Source organism: Notothenia coriiceps, unplaced genomic scaffold (genome assembly GCF_000735185.1).
Source record: "Notothenia coriiceps isolate Sejong01 unplaced genomic scaffold, NC01 NC01_scaffold00023589, whole genome shotgun sequence".
Lineage (NCBI taxonomy): Eukaryota > Metazoa > Chordata > Actinopteri > Perciformes > Nototheniidae > Notothenia > Notothenia coriiceps.
In genome coordinates this window covers 130,936-151,915 of record NW_011356290.1, presented here as the reverse complement: position 1 = coordinate 151,915, position 20,980 = coordinate 130,936, and the positions used below count along the sequence as shown (strand labels likewise).

General features: G+C 40.8%; 1 protein-coding gene across 1 annotated transcript in view; it reads right to left on the bottom strand.

Moving 5' to 3' along the window:
• ephb2b (eph receptor B2b) overlaps positions 1-10,144 on the bottom strand; it is a 93,914-nt gene extending 83,770 nt beyond the window's left edge. The window contains 1 exon segment of the mRNA XM_010781838.1: positions 10,069-10,144. Coding sequence (XP_010780140.1) covers positions 10,069-10,140 — 72 coding nt within the window. The 5' untranslated portion in view covers positions 10,141-10,144.
• Between the last annotated feature and the right edge of the window lie 10,836 nt (positions 10,145-20,980).

The following is a 20,980-nucleotide window of genomic DNA, read 5'->3' as shown; positions in this document are numbered from 1 at the left end:
CCATATTGGCAGACATCATCATCCCAGGTCATGAGCAGCCATTGACCTTCCCACTTGTTGAGGAGCAGTGGGGGGAGCTGTGGGCCAATTAAACCAAAGCGGGCAGTCCGCTTGTACTGAGCAGAGAGCGTTGGACAATCGCAGTTTGATAAAAACGGAATGAGGAAACAGGTGGGGGCTGCTGCTAATGAGGGACGCAGACAGGGGAAACTGCAGGGAAAAGTGTTGGCGGTGACGTGGGGGGAAGGGGTTGATCCGGGCTAAAAAAGACCCCTAACAAAATGTGTTTTGATGGAGGGCCCCTTTTTTTCCTGTCATGGCCTCTTTGCCCCGCGTTCATCACAGCCAGTGGAGGGAAGCAAATGGGGCATAATAAGAGCCTAACGATCAAGCACCGAGTGTGAAATTAGAAGAAACGTCTTCATTTTCACAGCTCTTTACTGAGAGTGCTGTAAAAAGGGTGGTCATGTGTTTTAAGTATAGAAGGTGGAGGTAACCCTGGTGCTGGATGTCAAGTTGGATTAGTTAGAGGGGATGAGCCGCCCTTGGATCATAATGGAAACAAAAACTCCTGAGATCCTGTTACATTTGGCACAAAGTTGTTTTTCTTGTTCTCCGAGTGTGCAAATCCACAGCCATAGGGTTTAGCTTATTGAATAGTGCCTTGCTGTAAGGGGGAAATAAATACGTGCTTTAGGCTTGAATGATCAAAGGCATTCTCTTAATAACCAAAGGCATACCAAATATTATTAAGAGTCAATTTGCATTAGTGAAGTTTACGGTATTTTTCAAATGTATGTGACATAAGACTCTCAGACTTCAAAGTAAAAAACAATTCATGTACACTGGATGTGCTTCCTTCCTCTGAGAAACACTTACTCATCCAGTACAAAAAATCAATGGTGTGAAACAGAATGCGTGACTGGCTCCAAACAAAAAGACACTGTGTTGTCTTTTAATTGCTCTCATTTGGGTCCAATATTGGTGGGTCCAATAGGGTCTGAAAGCAGTGTGTGCTTCAACCTGCTGGGTGTTACCTCGGATGTATTCAAAGCACACTCTAACAAACACACCTGCATGTGATATTTGAATGATCTCTCATCTGATTCTTATTAAATATGTTGCATAAATAAAACACGACATGATATTTAAAAGTGTTTTTATATTTACTTGACCTTGGCAATCATCCAACATTGCCGAACAGAATGGAGTACTTGGAATCTGTCTGATGAGTGCACACCTGCTGTTTTGATAAAGCATGTTAGATCTAGATCAAGCAGCAATGTGCAGCTGCCCCTTGTTCTGTTCCCAAAACAAATTCCTGCACCTTGACAATTTAACTGATTTCAACTGTTTCAACAATAGTCTAGCCATCTTTTCTTTTTTTAATTAAACTTATTTTTGACCTCCAGCTTTGGATCCATGAATTGTTGTGCCTGTCATTTGTTTTTCAATTAGAAGAGACTTTTGATTAATGAAACATTTATGTGCACAAGATGGTAGAAATGTAAATAGTCTTAGGTGAATAGACCCCATTGTGATATCATATATCCTAAGGGGGAGATGCAGCCGTAAGTAGAATAGGAAAGCCGCCCTGGGTCGAGACACGGGTGCTGATGTTGATAGGAGGAATGGATGCTAAAGATCTGGATTTGATAAGGAGTGGACTTCTGATCAGCTCAAACCTGGGCACTATGATGACGCGACGTGAATCAGCATTAACACCTGAAACCTCAGGTCTTCTGGTACTGGCCTTTTAATCATACCCAAAGGGAAATCAAAGACCCATGGTAAGGCGTATCTTTATTATTACATGCCACGACTGTGGAACAGCCTCCCAGAAGACCTGTTGGCAGCAGAGAGCGTTCATACTTCTAAGAGCTAACTCAAGTGCCACCTTTTAATTGAGCTTTTAAAGGTGGGGTAGGTAATTTTGGAGAAACCAGCTCGAGTGCGCTACAATTTGAAAATACACAACCGGAAACAATCTGCCATCTCCTTACAGAGCCCCTCCTCCAACACACACGAACGCGCACATGACCAATGAGGGCATGAGATAAGTTTGTGCACAGATGGAAGACTGACAGGCAGGTAGGCCATCCAGTTATTTTAGCCGGGCCGGCTAAAATGATTGGTCGTGCTTTTTACAGCGCTACGGCTTCCACAGATGTCAAAGCACTTAAGATATTCATTGCTATCGGGATGTTAAGAGCATTCCATGGAATATAACAAAAAGTATTTCTCGAGCCGGTTTCTCAAACTTACCTACCCCACCTTTAACTGAATTGTATTTTATTATAAGTGTATTCTTATTTTTATTTATATACACACATACATGTGCTGGTATTATGTGTTATTTTTAATCACAAATCTATGTGTTCCTCTGGTTATTACCTGGGATGGGGGAGATAGTATTGTTTTTATTTGTAAATTGTCTATGTGTCTACAATACATTTGGATTTGACACAGTTTAAAGTTTAACTGGAGCGCAATGACTGGTTGTTGGAGATAGTGGCAAAATGTAGTTGGTTAAAAGTGGACAGCCATAATCAGTTAATTAGATGCAGTGAATCAATGTTGAGGTAGTCTTCCTGACTGATTTGACGCTTTAGTTTCATTATGTTAGACTTGCACAGAAGGCCTGTCCAAAGTGAATATAGATTGTTATGGTAAAGCTATACCAGGGCTAGTAGAGACTGCTACGTGTCAGCTGCTCCTCTTCCTCTGGAGTTATACGAGGTGCTACAGTTCAATGACGCTCACTGAAAATAAGGTTCAAAATCAATATCTCCTCTATCAAGGAGACATAGAAAAATTCAGCTGACCTACTATCCATACTGTACGTCTGCTTTCTGCTTTTTTCTGTAAAGCCAAGCGGAACACGCTGTCAAGCTGCCTGAGATATAGCTTAGCTTCCCTCCACACCTGAGACCATTTACCAGAGACAGCTTTTTGCCTCATTCACCAGACAGTGAAATAAGTGCTGTCGTCCTCCAACTAATTACAAAACTCCTGTGTAAGCACACATTATGCAGGAGCTACTGTGCACTTTCCCATTTCCCATTACATCTTCTCCATTTTATTCCAAATTACTTTACAGTCTGCAAGCAGAGACGGGGTTTAGAGCTCAAGAACACTCGAGTCACGTTTGTTTATAGACCGTAATTACACTTGTGGCCTTGAGGGGTTTTACAACAGCCACATTGACACAAATGGTAAAATAAACAGCTTCCAACTGTTGATTCTAAATAAAGAAACCCACAAAATTCAAACAACATCCTCACCTAAAACCGTTGTAGAAACCTTGTGATGGGCCTCATTTCAAAGGATGACTTCTCTCAAGGACAATCAGGTATAGAGTGAGCTAACAGATAAGTGTTTGTATTTCAAAAGACTTCCAGTATATTGTTCTGCCTGGATTACTTTTCATAATTGAAATTTCACAAACAAATGCCAACCATGAAAAGCGAACTAGCGAGCATCAAGTTGGTTGGCTGCAAAAAGTTGACCATAAATACACTCCTAGTAGACACGTGTCTTCAACCACGAATCAACATTTTGATAAATAGATGTGTTTGGCATGTTCATTTGGAAGAGTTGAAGATGTTTAATACAGTCATATGATGCTGTTTTCGGAAAACTAAAGGAAGAGTCACTCCAGAAGCAAAGGAACTGCCTGCATTCACTGGCGTAAACTGTCATTTAACAGGTTATAATACAGCATATACCACCTTTTTTGTTAATCGAAATGATGTGATTGTATGATAGACACTGAGAAATACACATTAAATACAACTTGCCTAACGTTGCCAGTCTAATACCTGTATTCACATGATTTGATCACTGCTAAGTTGGGCTCATAGTCTTGCAGTAAAACAGCCAATCAAGTTTTGTTTCGGCTAGTCCCCTGTTAGCTTGTGCCGTTTCATTAAGTTCTCATCCGATTGGCTGTGCGTCAAAAGTTCCGCAGTAAGTTAGTTGAAGTTGAAATCATTTGAAATCAGTGACAAATTTCCAGCTATGCGCATCGCTGAGTGTAGCACTTCCACCTTGTCGGGGGGGGGGGCACCACAGAAACACATTGGCTACGACAGCGCAGAGCTGTTTGACTGCATGTCATGTGAATGTAGCTTTAAAGCTATAGCCGGGTCAAGACAACTGCAGACAGTAAGAAACAACTTTTTAAGCAATATACTGTATATTAAATATATTTTGCATTGTTGTATGAGAAAATATGTGAACTAAGATTGTGAATATCCTAACATGATTAAAGTGTTGTCTTTTACCGTTTTTTACAGTAAAGGAATTACATTTTCTAAATGTACTAACTAGACTATTCTAAAAGTTCTATTATTTGTCTATAGTCTCTTAGTCATTGTTGGTTTTACTGATGAATATTTATCAAAAAATCTCAATGTGTACATGTTTGGTGAAAGCATTAATGGTCAATCCTATACAATAATGATGTATTTTGTCAAATTTATCATGCTCTTTCACTTTTTTTTCCATATACCCCCAACCTTGTCAGAAGAGAGTGACACATCAGTCAAACAGCGGTGTGAACGCACTTTCAGAACACTCGAAGATTTCATTGTTTTGACATGACAAGAGCTGTGTATTTATCACATCTTGTCATTACAGTGTTTGAATTAACCTGAACCAGATTCACTAGCCAGAGCCGAATTACATATCACCACTCTATCACTGACAAAAGTAAATAAATTATTCACACAAAAGGCAGGGAGAGAGAGCCAGTGGAAAACTCCTGAGGCGCAGTCCCTCATTTGCAGTTGTGGGAAATCTGTCAGAGCAAGAGTGCCTTCCCCAGAGGGACACAGGACAAATGACACCCACTCTCTGCATTCAATTACTACGAGAGGCCATGGGAGCCAAATCCTGCTGTAGACTGGGCTTCATAGAGAGGAGACACACACACACACACACACACACACACACACACACACACACACACACACACACACACACACACACAGACACAGACTTAAGTAGAACTGTCTGCTGCAGTCAGCTCCAATTACCACTGTCCACTGCTAATACACAACATCTGAAACTACAGGAACAATTCCATCTTTTTACTCTCAATCCACAAGGTTACATTATGTTTGCATGTTTCTTTGCATAATTCAGAAAATGTAATTTCACAGACTTTAATTGTGAATCATAGTCACACATTAGCGGTCGCTTAAAACCAGCAAAACAGTAAATTGTGTTTAACAAATTACTTGTATAGAAGAAGAATAGCTGTGTGAAGAAAGTATGCCATGTCGGTCTGCCACACTTGCCCACAATAATAAGTAAACAACCTCAATCCTATTCCAGAGGAATGTAAATACAATATGCAGCAACTTCAATAAAGCACAAGGAACTCATTTGTTTCTAAACATTGTGCAACATTCCTTCCTGTGTTGTATCCCCAAGTGACACTCGATATTTCATGGTATAACACATTGTCACACATCCATAATGATAACCTGACCCACACACACGACACTTTATTATATTCTCCGCAATCGCAGTTTTCCCTCCACGGTAGCTCTGTGTGCTCCCTGCGGATTTCTATTTCTAAATGGCTGCTGTTGTCATTACTTCAGCTGCGGAGTGAGAGGGTCAGGGGTCTGACCTGATGTTCACGCGTCGCTCAGATGCACTTGAGAAGAAACATTGACCACTTAACCCTGCTATGCTAGCCGGCTATACGTTATCTCCATGTCACATAAAAGACTGCCAAAGGGTTTGAAAACTCAAAACCGCGGTACCTGCTCATCATCAGTGAGCTATTTTTAGAATGTGCACACTACGTTTGTGTTCGTGTTCGTGTTCGGGTTTGCGCGTGTCCACCTAGGCAGGCCGTGTATCCTGCTACTCCGTGACGATGACGGCTTGAGGAGGTTAAAAAATTATAATAAACAAATTTGAAAGTGGGGGGACACAAACGGGATTTTTAACAGTGGGGGGGACATGTGGAAATTACGAGCGGGACTTAAATGACCAACAGCAGAGCTCGGGGCTATAATGCAGATTTATTTTTTACACTTTGTTGTTCTCTTCCTTTCTTCCGCACTTTCTGTGAGTGTCGGAGCAGAGCCCCGCCCTTCAGAAACAGAGCGGAGGACAGAATGTGGATGTGCAAAGCAATGCAGTGGACACACCGAAACATGCACATAAATTGAATAAATAACATAAGCGTTTAGTTTATTTAATAAAAGAGTTCAATGCGAAAAGTGACCGTAGATAGATTACTTCAGTTGTGATTTGGCGCTATATATATATATAAAAATAAAAATAATAACAATAATAAAAACAAATGAAAAAACACCTTGAATTTCAGGGGGGGCGCGGGGCTCCGTTGGGGTGGTGCAGCGTCCCCCCAAGACAAAGGTAGAGGAATCACGATCTTTACGTGGACTGATGTTAAAGGTGCTGCACAAGTTTTGTTGCAAATGTGGGTAACGTTTAGGGCTAGACGACTGGGAACATTATTTTTATTGCCTTTATATTGACTGATATTGCAAATTTCACACGATTTACACCCTGTATTTTGATTTATTTTACATTCTTACCTGAATCTAAATCTAAATACATTGTTATTTATATTTGTTGATATGTAGAGACCAGACAAATGTGTTTGTGATATGGGGCTATATAAATGAAATTTGACTTGCTTTGTGATTGTAGAGGAAATTATTATTTGTATTATAAATATTCATTAAGAAAATGCATTACAATTATTATTTTAAGAGGGTCTGTACCAAACAAGGATTTTTTTGTATTAAGTCTGTAGAACAGAAGTTTTGCAGGCTGGGACTTTCATTCAGATATGTTACCACATGTGACCTTTGCCAAATATTGCCCCTACAGCAATTGAGATATTGCATTAGTCATTATTCCAATTTCATAAAATGTCAATTAATTGTGCAGCCCTGTCCTTTTTGCGTATGTGGTCACTGGTCACATGTCTACATGATTGCCAAACTATACTGACTGCCCTGGTTTCCTTGTGGGGGGAGGTGAGGTATTTGCTTTATTGCCAGAATCTTAAACATTTTCAGCTTTCAAACCTCCTAAACTGATTTAGATTGTTTGATGAATAGAACATCTTTTGTCAGTGTTTTCAGTTTTTTGGGAATAAAGAAGATGTCTTGCGTGTGTGGCTCAGGAACGACACAAGTCTGGCTGTCATTTAACATAATTAGAAGGAAGAGCTGCCTTGCTGTACACAGAGGGTTATAAAACATGATTTACCGAAGCTATGCTGTATGACACAAATCACTTTGAAAAACCTACTGTAGAGAGTTGATTTTACAGCTGTGCTTGAAGAGATTTCTTAGAATAATAATGTGATAGGCGATATCAAATATGCTGTTAAATAAAAGAGTGCAATAAAACCAACTGCCATAGCATTTCTGACTTAATATCACACTGTTGCTTGATTGCATTTCCATTGTGTCTCAAAGTATCGCATGTCAAGTTAGGATATATTTCATAAAGCTGTACAGAGTAGTGAAAGCCAACTGTTGGTGCTGCGGCGCTCTGCTGGATGTTACTGATCCACTGGCTAAGCCCGTGAAGCCATGCATATATATGTGTGTAAGACAATAGCTTCTGTAAAGCACCTCTCGCTGTTATACTGAGAGGGAGAGCGTGCTGTGTTTCCACACCTGTCGCCCCGCGCCATAAGGGACAAGCTATCTCCCATCGCTCTCACTCGTCCCTTTCCGATGGACTGTGCTTTTGACGAGCTCAGCCAAATCATCATAAAAGTTCCGTGCCCACGCCGATAAGACCAAACCTATACCTGACTAAATCCAGAGGCTTAGGGACTTGTTTGCATTTCATTGCACTCTGAGAGAGGGATGTATTATAGCTTCATATGGAGTTTTTTTGGAAAGAACCGTGGAATTATCTGAAGTCAAAGCAGAAAATAGGAAAGCCCTCGTAGATAAGCCTTTAGTCAAAGATATTTAGAAGGGAAACTACCACAAAATCATGCGGTGCACCGCAAGGAACAAAGACGGTTCCTCTTTAGTTTAAAGGTGACCTATCATGCAAAATGCACTTTTGTACGTCTTTTATACATGAATATATGTCCCTGATGTTCCAGGGAACTCACCAAGTGTCAGAAAACACAACCCTCTCTATTTTCCTCCATACCCAAATCTCTTAAAAAGGGGCTGCAACGGATCTGATACAGACTTATCCAGATTTGAACACTTTTATGACGTCACAGAAGTGGCGCTATGGCTATTGGGCCAACTCCACCAATCAGGAGGAGACAGCCACGGACATTGCCGTTCGAAAGCGCTGGAGACACTGTAGTACATATGCCAGGCCTGTAGATGGTGCTGTTCTCACAGAATCAGCCCATGCAAAGACAGTGTTAAATTGAGCGAAATGAGGAATGGCTAAAATGCATGATCCGTTTGGTATTTTGAAAAATAAAAAGTAGAAATATGTCTTATATAGGTATGGTCCTACACTATATTATTCAAATATAGCAAGATAGGTCCACTTTAAAGTTTTATCTTGATTCCACCTACTTTTGGGAGATTTTCACTTAAGTTTGCAAGTGGCATTTTTGCATGTATTACATTTTTCATCTGAAGTTTCCACTTAAATGTGATGATGAATTGGTTTTTGCTGAAGTCTTTCAGTGAAACTACATGTGAACAAATGTGGAAGAGAATCTACCGTGTCAGGCGGTACACCACGGGGAACAACGATGAAGTTCTTGATTCCACCTAATTTTCACTTTAGTTTGCAAGTTGCATTTGTATGCGTATTACATTGTTTGTCTGAAGTTTCCATTTAGTTTTAAATTATGAAATGGTTTTAAGTGAATGTTTTGCTGAATCCGACGTTTAGCAAAGATGAAAGGAAGATGTGATGTAAACTGTCTTTGGAGTTGGCTTTTGTGCATAAGCTCTCTTTTTCTCCCTCATTCTGTGTAAATTGGAACCAGAGCTGGCAAGAGAAAAGGAAAGCAGGCGTCTCTTTGCTTTGCTATTAATTGAAAGAATGAGCATTGAGGAGGAGACAACATGCACTCAGGTTGGGGGGGATGAAGTTATTCAAAATCATTGCTGAACAACTTTGAAGTGGAACTGTTGGAGGCCAGATCTATACGCTGCATTTTTTTGTTTTTTTAGTGCAAAAAGACACAGCATGATAAAGTATAATTCAAACCGTCTCTACTACAAACCACAGAAGCATAAATAATTGAATAGAATCTGCAGTGTTTTTTTTTTATTCACCAGCAAATAAGTTTACAACATTTTTTTCCCTCTCGGTTGGACTGCCCCTCAGAAGTCTAAATCTTGTGGTGAGGAAAGAAGTGAAGGAGACTGAGACTCTGGTTTTGGCTGACATTAAGTGGGCCTGGCTTGCATGTGGCCATGCTCTGGCAAACTGAGTGGAAACACTGTGCATCAAACACTAACAGGCTCCATATAACACATAGCTTCTAGCCTGGCATGCGAAAACACAGATTTAAGCTTCAAGTTTATGATTGTTCATTCTAACTGTGTTTGTAGTGAAGCGGAAAGTTCAGATCAGGCTAGATTGAATGAAAACTGGATGCATTCATAAAAGAATAACCCAGAAAATGTGGCTGGTGAATATTCAAATGAAGGGGGTAAAAGCGTCTTTGTGGAATATCCAAAAACAAAAAGGAAGCATCTTGAAAATCCTCATCAAATAACATCCCCTAAAATCCCCTTGTGTGATGTTCATGTCTAACTTTGCCGTTGCTGGATTTTCCCCCCAGAGAAACGAGGAAATGATTTAGCCTACTCCAGGGACTGGGCAGGCAGGCTACTAATTGATCTTTAACCTTAAAGTGTGAAAGCAAAACACTGGCTAAATAACTGAAATAAAGTTAGCATGGGGCACTTAGCAAATTTACACATTAGCTGCACTCTTAAATCCAACAAAAGAGAGGACCACCACACACCTCATCTTTGTCACAGTAACAATGACTTGCAATTATATTATTAATGATATTTTCTTTCTCAGAAACAGATCTTTTTCAAAGCAGAGTGTGTCACTTACGCTGTTGTCACTGGTGCCTGACACGGGGTACACCGTCCAGCCGAGCTCCGCTGTGGCTGTAGTGGAGTCCATAAGCGTCTCTGTGGAAAGAAGTAAGCAGAGACGGCGGTCAGATAATCTCCTGGCATCATAAATATAAAACGCTGCTGCGGTTCAATTGAAACCTCTTTAGTAAAACAAATATCTTGATCTTGAAAATGTGAGAACATAGTGTATGTCTGTTTAAAATTCCCAGAGCCTTAGGTGATTTTGTGGAAAATAAAAAAAATAAACTTAATAGAAGCGAGTGGGACTGTATTTTTCTGAATACTAGAAACAGTTTGTCAACAACATTCAATTTTTTCTTTTCATATTCCCTATTTTAAAAACAGCTAATTAAAATCTATGCATTTTGTGCAAGGCGTCTTTCGGGTCCATATCGATATGAAAGAAAATACAATGTTTACGAACAATAGCACCAGCAAAAACGTCAAACTGAATTAATTTGATTTAAAGTTGGGGTAGGTAATTCACTTCAGAAACACTTTTTGTTATATTCCATGGAATGCTCTTAACATGGTGTTGCCATGGCGCTGTAAAAAGCACGACCAATTATTTTAGCCGGAGGCCTACCTGCCTGTCAGCCTCCCATCTCGTGCACAAACTTATCTCGTGCCCTCATTGGTCATGTGTGCGTTCGTGTGTGTTGGAGGAGGGGCTCTGTAAGGGAGTCTGAAGGAAGTGGCAGATTTTTTTCGGCAGCGTACTTTCAAATTCTAGCGCACTCGAGCTGGTTTCTCCATTCTCTTTATAAATGTAATGTATTATTATTATTATTATTATTATTATTCTTACCTACCCTGCCTTTAAGAGCAGTATTTAAAAAAAAAAAAATGTATAACTAAATTACAAAAATGTCAATAATCAATACATCTATTGAGATAAGTTAAGCAAACATTATGGTTCAAGCTTTTCCAGTGACCTAAGAACAAACAACTGCAAATGTTTTGCATTTTAACATCGTTTTTAAATAAACATTTTATTGGAGAGAATTATTTGAAAATGATCAATTTTTTCTGAGATGTATTAGCCTAAACACTTAATAATAAAAACAGGTAATCAATGCTAAATCAATGCTAACAAAAAAACGTCATTAACCACAGACACTTCATCTGTTTAGGTGCAAAGATGTTGCTAATATTTTTATAAGGGGTCAGTCACATCCTGGTTAGCACAACCATCTTCCATATGACTTGTAGGGAAAACAAACAGGCAGAGAAAATGTCCAGAGGAGGGGCCACCCTATATGCCACGGATTAGCCAGTGGAAAGGAACACCTCTGGTAATTGGGGTCAAAGAGAATATGCCCCCTGTCCGTCATGAGGTCCTCTGCGGCACACATTCCAGCAGTCAGACCCAAACGTCTGTCACACGCTTACTGAACCATTCATCCTGTCACCTTCTTCCAACCCTCTGTACCACCCTCATGCCCTCTTTTTTAATTCTTGACTTCATCTTTCTGTGCGTAACAGAGGGCAGGTCTAATGAATTTCTTCTGCTGATTAGGCCTGTGTCAGTGTTTTTGCTCCGGTGTTGAGCTGCAGCAGATGGAGAGAGCATTCATCAGGTTTGAGGCGTCAGCTGCAACTCCAAAATGCCACAGAGGGATTTAGAAACCCTTTCGACAAACACGGCTACTAAGCTTGGCTTAAGTCACACCCGGACGCTGTAAGACAGGTTTGCTGAACAATGGCAAGCTGCTGCGGGCTCTTCATTAATATCGTGGTATGAACTGCTTGAATTGGTGCTAATAGAGTAGGACAGAGCTCCCTGAAACCAGATAACAAGAAATGTATTACAAGGCGAGGAATGAAGGGAATCAAAGATGGAGGATTCTAAAGTTAGATGTCGCAGGATTTAGTTTCATGCAGCTTTGTACTAGCTTGCAGGATATTTTTGAGACTTCCAGTTGTTTCATAACCCCTGGATTTCCTCTGATTTATATTCCAGTGAAAGCCACAGCATTTAATTAACAGGCTCCACACGCATCGGTTTATTTCAGAGCCGTGTGCTGACTCTCCCGTCTCACCAGCACTCAGAGAATAATACTAGATTCCACATCTCTTTCAGTTATCACAAGGCCCCAAATCGTATAATTAGGCAGATGAGACTGCAATTGAGCAGCTATTGATAACCTTGTGTGTGACTCACTGCCGAGCAGCCTACATGGGTGTTAGGCAGGGAAATGCTAATTATCCCCCCATAATGATAACGATAATTAGTGGAGGAGTAAAGTGAGAATAATGAACCTCTTCTGTGGCGGTATAAGGAGTGTTTTGGGGGACACAGGGAGTGAATTTCCCCTGGAACGTTAACACAGACTAGGTCACGCCCAGCTATCGCTTTCTCTTTTTTGTATAGCTGCACATGTGCTGTTACTTGTTGACATTGTTCGGCTGAAAACAAACAGTTTCCATTATGAGATATAGTACCTCCAAACATCCCAAAAACATTTTGAATAGAAGACAGCCAGAAGTACCCAGGAAAATCAACATTCAGAAAGCTTGTTAGAACAACCATGCTAAGATATGAAATGGGTTCAACCCAAAGCTCTCAAGGAATATTTCTCATTAACAAGTCAAAGTTGAGGAAGTTTTTACTAGCAGTTTACACAATGTATGTTATTTTGAGTTAAAAATAATATGTATTCCTAGAATGTTGGTTTATCTTTAAAAATATGTCCAAATGATCTTATGGTGAATATGTTTGTAATCTGTACTCGTTTTTCTTTCTTTTCATTTTTGGTATATTGTTGATGTTTTGTTTTCTTTATGTACATAGTGGGGTTTGTTAAACAGGAAGTTTGTTATTTGTTTGAGATCTTTTAGGGCTTTGACAAGTCGCGACGCGATGTGATAAGATAACTCACAGAAGGGCTCTTTTCTTTATAAGCTATGGAAAAACTATGAATTTTAAGTTAAAGGGGCCCTAGTATGCTCATTTTCAGGTTCATATTTGTATTTTGTGCGTCTACTGTGACATGCGAGTGTTATATAGTGATGTCACTATGTTACTGAAGTAAACAAAGGGGTCCAATGGAGGCTTATGAGGTAGAACTTTGTGATTTTAGCCTTTGCAGACCATTTAGGGAGAGAGGAAAGCTTATAAAGCTGTCTGTTTTAATATGGAATTAGTTGAATTAAAAAACCTCTCCCCTTTGTTAACTCCCTTCACAGTTTTCCCTGATGTATCTGCTCTTCTTACCCCTTTCTCTTCCCTCTTCTTTCTTCCCCTTCCGCTCTCTCTCCAGTGGCCCACATGCTGGACGGGTACCTCACCCTGAAAGACTGATCACTTTTCTTCCTCCCGCTGTCTACACTTCAGTCCCGGCAGCCACAGCGATTCATTACCTCCCGTGGAGCAGAGCAGCACATAGCTCACGCTGTCAGCCCCTCCTGGCTCGCAGTCTGAACCCCCAGCCGTGTCCAAGCATGACCGCTCAGCAAGACACGCCGGCTATTAATCAGCAGGAGGACAGGGCGCGGAGGTTCTCGCCTGCATCCCACTGCAGGAAGCACTTATTTGGGGTCTTGTAGGCATTTGAATTGTGTCACTCGTCGGACTGGCTGTGATGTGATCTGAGAGGGACGTTTACAGGCTCTGCCACAGAGGCAACTTCTACTGGGATGTACCATGTATACATTACACAGTATATTATAAGTTGTTATATTGTACCAGATGTAATTAATTAGACTTTTGTTTCTGCCCCGTGAGGTTTAAACCAGATGGTATTTTAAACCATTACACCACAGTAACATTTCTCCCTGTGTTGCCCATGAAATGTTTTCTTTTCTCTGTCCAGCTTTTACAACCACTTCCCTGAGCACCTGAAGGTGGACTTGAAATTGAGTTAGCAGTTGGCCTCTTAATTGTTTGGGGATTTGGAAGACTTACAAAAAGAAAGTTTTAAATATTCTTGATGACTTTTTATAAAAGCATACTGTCGCTTTGTATAGGGACTTATTATTGGTGTTTATTCAACAATATTAAATATGTATATATTGCAAACAAAAATGGTGAAAATCCTACCCTTTTACTTACTTTGAGGTGCACAATTATTTGCATGTTCAACCAACCTTTCGGTTTAGTTTCAAAATGTTTTATGAGTTCTGTTCAACAAAAGACATCTTACTATTATTGCAGCTATTACATTTTGTGGTTTATCATACTAAACACAACAAATGTGTAGTTTTTTATAACTTATTTTCAATAATTTAGATTATTATGCTCGTAGTCTGCTCATGCTTAAAATAAAGTGTAATGTATGCAACCCTGCTTGCAGTGTAATGGATATGCAGAGCGTGATGTTTAGGAGGATACATCCACTGCGCTAAGATCTGACGGCACATTGTAGCCTCTTAATTCCCCACTTACAGCAGTTGTCTTTGCATTATTTGTGTGGCAATGGAGAGTGATGCATAAAAGTGTTTAAACAATTGAGATCATGGGAAAATGGCCTCCAGGTTGTTGGCGGTCAGCAATCATTCCAAATCTACGCCAACAAGGGCATGTTTTTAAACATCAAAAATGTATGTGAAAGCCTTAATATATCTTCTAAAAATTACAGAGTGTTTCACCATTTCACCGTGAATAATTAACGCTTCAGTGTCTTTCTTTTTTAAAACTTGATACCCTCGACTGTGGAGGGCTATGAATATGCAATGAGACCTAGGCGTCTAAGAAAAGCCTACGAGGCAGAGTGCTTCCTCCAACACTTCCTGAGACTAAGGAGAGAGTTTAGTGCTGATCTGAGAGAGCGCTCTCCAGTGAGAGGCTGTCTGAAGTGACAGGCGGGAGGGAGAGGAGAGGACGGGACGGGACGGGGGGGGGCCTACTCCTACAACAACACTCTTTTCTCTAAGAGGGGTCAGTGCTGCATCTCAGCTTTCTAAAGAAAGCAACAGCATTTGCAATGAGGGATACAGAGAAGAGCTGTTCACAGGAATAGACATTTCAGCTTGAACAACGGCAGCGAGTAAGAAAATAAACATGTTACACAGGCAGATACAAAGGCTTCAAGTTGAAAGTTATTTACAAGCCGTTGTGTTTCTGAATTAATAAGTGAAAGCAACACGGGATACACACAGTGTCTCTTAACATGCTGTGTATGATGTTTTGCTCCCTGTGTTTAAAATGTATTCACACTGACTTTCGTTCTATTTTTTTTCTTGCAACTTTTTATCTCGGTGTGTGCAGTTGGTTTACACTGGTGCTTTTGTCAAGGCTATAAAAATCAGGGTTTGTCATATGAACTGGCAATTTATGATTAAGATTTATGCTATTAAATAATAAGATTTATGCAGAATGACTGAGTGATATATGGATCTTTCTAATGCCAGGACTAATTTATCACCAAACTTCTCCATTTACCGGAGGCAGTAAACGCAACAAGTGCCGATCTCCACACTTTTGATCACAAGTGCATACATGCTGCTATCTGCTTGTGTGGATGTAATCCTATTGGTAAATTGCTGACTTGGGTTATTTTCCCAGGCTCTTTTTTTCTCAACGTGATGAATCTGATTCAGCAATCACTTTGCAACATATTGCATCACTATCGAGGAAACCCCTGCAGGCAAATGACTTTGACAAGGCAGTTCAGACCAGAATCAAAGAAACTAGCCTGTATTCAGTATCTTCAGAGTTTAATAGGGGTGTTTTGAAGAAGCAATTGACCTCCAAAGCAGCGTGAAGCAGCTTCGAGCCACGACTTCTGTATCTTTTTCGCCAGCGGAAATGCAGCCTTGCCTCTCGATGTAACAAATCCCTTAACATTTAATTTAACATCGACATAAACCACATGTGCTTTCAATGGCAGTGATAATGTCAGCTAACAGGGCTAAAAGCAGCTAAACATCCTCCACATAAAAGCCCTGCTGGGTAGAGTTCAGTTTAATCACCGCTGAAGGGCGAATGTGCATTTACTTGCATTTCACCAAACACCTGAAACCATATTATTTGACGGGCAAATGTGGGAAGACTGTGGTCTGCAGGGCAGTTGCAGAGTAACATGAGCAAGCTGTTCATTGTGCTAAAAACAGAACCCTATATAGTGGACCCGGCACGGAAATCTGCCCAGATTAGGGGCATGGCAATGATATAGCCCTGAGGGAGCCGGTGCAAGTGCAGAGACATGATTCATAGCTGTAATGATGGACAAGGCTACTGTATGGCCTGTTGCAAAGAATAACAGTCTGTTTAATTTAGAGGGAAGAAGTGGATGGAGCCCCTGGCCCAGAGAAACTCAGCTCAACTTATCTGTCAGCACAAGCCGGGCCCATTAAGGTACCGCTGAGCTCCCAGCACTGTCAAATAACAGCATATCCCTGTGTGTTAAATGAATTCCTAATCCCACTTTTACAATGAAACAGGGGCTTTGTGGGCCATGTGGCAGTGGCCGAAACCCAAGAGGCATGCCTTTATTTTATTTTTTTTCAAGAGCCTAAGACAGGCTGGCATGCAGCTCTGGATATCTAGTGCTCTGCTCGATGTGTCATTGGTGAGACATCACTCTGTTGGGGAGATTTATGTGGCGTGGAGTTTATTGTTGGGTCCTGAAAAGGCAGGTTGGGATGATGGTGATGTAGTTGTTTTGGGAAGCGATGAGGTAGGGCCAATAGTTCAGCCCCCCCTCATGAGGGCTGCTGAGTGCTGTGCTGCGAGGCAAGGAACGTTGGGGGAGAAAGCTGGTTAGTTGATTTTGGCAGAGGATGGTGCAGTGTGAAATACGGTACCACGCACGCACGCGCACGCATGCGCACACACACACACACACACACACACACACACACACACACACACACACACACACACACACACACACACACACACACACACACAGAAAGTAAAGCACTCTCAGGGCAGTAACTGTTGACAGAGTGATACAGCGTGGCGTTCCCAGGGGTTTGCAGAGCAGGATGTACGACAGTAATCCCTACACAACGAGCTGTGTTATCAGTCAGTGCAACTTAACTTGTCACCAATGCCAAGAGGGCAACAGCCAAACAAATGTAAAAAGCAAAAGGGACTCCCAGATATATTACCAAGAAACTGGCAGTATGTCCAATTGGACTGTTACTGCCCTAAAGTCTGTGTCCCAGGGCTTCCTGTTATTTTTTGATGATGAAATACGGAGTAATATGTGTTGTACAAAACAAGCAATAGAAAAATATTGTATTGGTTGCAGAATCTTCCACAATATATATTATCTGAATCGTATTATTACAAAAGGAAAAATGTATTTACAATTCTGTACCTCCTGCTAAGTAAAATGGCATGAACAAATTATAACTATCTTTATTTAAGGCAAATAACATGTGCATTTGCCCAAATATAAGCAAACTAGTTCATGACTTTAGACACATCTAAGGTTGCATTACAGTTTATTCAAGACTATAAAAGTGATATATTCACAACAGGTGAATCCGCAATAAAGTGAGACTAACACCGGCTTATAAAAAGGGTTGAGGATTGGGAGCTCCCTGTATTTGGATATAGAGGAATCTACTAAAACAATAACGAAAAACTCTGTAAAATATGAAAATACAGCATAGCAGGTACAATTCATTTCCAACAAACCACTATAAAGTGAGAGGCTGCAAATCACTTTTCAGTAACTGTCACTGTCTTATCTCACCTATGATTACAACAGTTCATTGTCATGCCAATCATCCAAAAGTACAGCTTTTCTTTCCATGCACGGAGACGTGTTTTTGCCATTAGCCGCACCTGTAGGTGTATCATTAGTGTAGCCTCACTATTAAAATGTAGTTAGTTCTGAGTGACACCATATTTCATGGCAGTGAGACATCAATGCAAGCAATAAATTGCGAGTGGGAACAGTCACCTGGCCAATCATAAGCTGCGTGAAAGAAACCTGGCTTATAACACAGGCCGGAGGATTTATATGTACACTTTCCATATTTCCCAAATCCCCGACAACCCACCGGGACCTGTTTAACACATCAGTACATTTTAAATTCTGCAGTGGAAAATTCTGTAAAAGTGGGTCCCCATTTTTATAAGCAGCAGCTGAAGAGCACATGCATATGATTAAAAAAAGAGGCTGCACAAGTGACATTCATCCACCAATCCAATCATTTAAAGTGCTGCGTGAGCAATGTGATGTTGATCTATATGTGCGCCTGAAATACCTGCAGCAAAGTCAGAAAGGGATGTAGAAATCTCTTTTCATCAAAGTGACAGCTTTTCAGATACCATTGCTAATGGCTTGATGGAAGTAATCATCAAAGGCCTCCCACACCTTGCCTACAAGCTATTAGTTACAAGTGGATGATTAAAAAATGTACACAGCTCATGCAAGAACATGAAGGATCCCTTTATTTCACGGCTGTGTGGTCCCGGCTTTACAGGAGGAACGTTCTTCTCTGTCACTCTCTCTTTGCCGTGTGTTTCTTATTTTTTGTGATGACGAGGCTGTGCAGGTAATGACAGAGCGACAGGCCCTGTAGGAGCAGTACCTCCATGATACGCTTGTATAAGCCCCAAAAGACAAGATGTTCCCCCCAGCTTGAAATATACTCAACTGGAACCGTGGGAGCAAAGGGACCCACTTTCCCTCAGTGTTTGTCCTACATGAGAGGATGGCTGTGGTCGTCGAGGGAGCAACCATCTCCATGCCAACAGTTTTGATTGGCAGCTGAGGCAAATTGTGGGTAAGTTGAGGCAGTGGGGGACACCAACTGAAACATGTAAAAGGGATATGATGCAAGAAAAAGCACTTTGGAGATGAATAAAGCAGAGACTGATAGTTGCCATGTCGACTTTGGTTAGAAGCTGAACGTATAAATGTGAGTGTGTGTCATTTTGTTTTAAACAGGACATATTAGGTTCATTTTCAGGCTTGTATTTGTATTTTGTGCCTCTGCTGTGACATGTCTCCATGCTTTAAAGTTCAAAAAGCTCTTTATTTTTCTCATAGTGCCTGTGCTGCTGCACCTCTTTTCACCCTCTGTCTGAATCCAGAGCCCAGTCTGCTCTGATTGGTTAGCTGGCCGGCTGTGTTGTGATTGGTCATCTGCTTTGAGTAGGAAATGTCCAGTGCCTTGGGATTTCAGCCTTTGCAGGCCATTGACATGCACACAAACCTATATAACAACACTACAGGTAAGGGAAAACCATACAAACCAGAAGTGTGCCTGTTTTTTTTACGATATCCTTGTTAAAGGATTCCCCTTCTACTTGATATCTTGTCGAACTAAATCCTCCTACATAATGCGTGCCAAGTAAAGTCATAAAAGTCTGACAAACAAATCTAGTTTATGACCTATTCTACATCCATTTAAAGATCCTTTCATCCTCTGCAGGATCCTTTAAAACCTGCAGTAAACTCCTGGCAGCGGGCCTGGGTTCTTGTCATTTGAAGTTTAGTGATAAGGTTGAACTGTTGACCTGCGAGCGCTGCAGAGTCCTAGACAGAGATTTAAAAACATCAAGGAACAGAATGTCCCTTTCAATCAGTATACCTTTTCTCTTATGGCAACAAGACCTATACTTGTACTTGTACATGTAAAGGACTAGGCTGTGTGCAGTTTTAGACAGGGATACATTGACAGTATTGTACTTTGAGTGTAAGAGCACAAAAAACAATGTAAGCATATTTGTTAATGTGGTTTCTGTCTCAATCACAATACCCAAAATATACAGGGATTTTTTTCTTATAACTGCTGTGAATGTAGAAAGTTTAAGTTGCGATATAAAGGATAAAATCCAGCCTTCACAGAGACATCCATGAGGGTAACTTTATCCCGACAAATCATTAAAAACAACATACTGAAACACATACTCAAGATAAGTCTAATAGAGAAATATTAAGATAAAAAAAAGAAACAAAATGGAAATGTGCAAACTGCTCTTACCGCTTGAAGTAAACATTGTCTTTCCATTACTAATTCAATGCATCAGGTAACCAGAGCTGAATTACTACAAACAAAACATTCAAATACATAAACACGATGGATTATGACCAGTGTTGCAAAAACAATGACTAAATAAAGACACCTTAGTTCTGAATGAACCTCAGAAGGAGGTTTAAGTCTCTGTACCTGAGACAGTGAATCAGTCTTACACAAAAAGTCTACACTACAGGCATCGAAAATTGCTTTCAACGCTTCGCCCATTCACTTGAATGGGGTGACGTAGAAGATTTTTAATCTTCGCCGAACTGCATTGTGGGGAGCATGGCATGGCTTTGCAAGCATCACGAGCATCTATCGGCATCAAAAGTTCAACAATGTTCAACTTTTGAGGCTCGATGCTTGGCATCAGCCAATCAAATCCCGTATATGCAATTCCCGCCAGTACAAGTGCAGCCAATCAAACCGCATGTATGCTGATACCGCAGGTCTTGACTATTTTCCATATGTCATAAAATGGAGGATAAATTAATCATTGCCGTGGCAAGTGTCCCAGTCCTGTATGACTGTACTCTGTTCACCTACCGGGACCTAAACCGGAGGAACCAGGCATGGCGGGAGGTGGCAGAGACAGTTGGTGAAACTGGTAGGTTTTCAACTGTTTGGGGAGTTTATATCCAGTTTACTGCGTTGATTGGTTGTTGGTCGCCTTGGGCGCGAGAAATCGCCAAGCCTCAGACACGCCCAGCTTCAAGATTTTTTTATGCCTGTAGTGTAGACGGGCCGTTATGTTCAGCTCTTTGAAGCTCAACTTAGATCCCTCTATCCGAAGCAGATGGTTACCTTTAGCTGTTTAACCCTCCTATTGTCTTCGTTTCCCCCCCCTTACTTTGGTGTTCACGGTCAAATTTGACCGGTCCTGTTTTAACTGCTATTACATTAATACAAAAACCATTAATCATCACCAAATGTTATTTATCACCCTTTCAAACTGTACA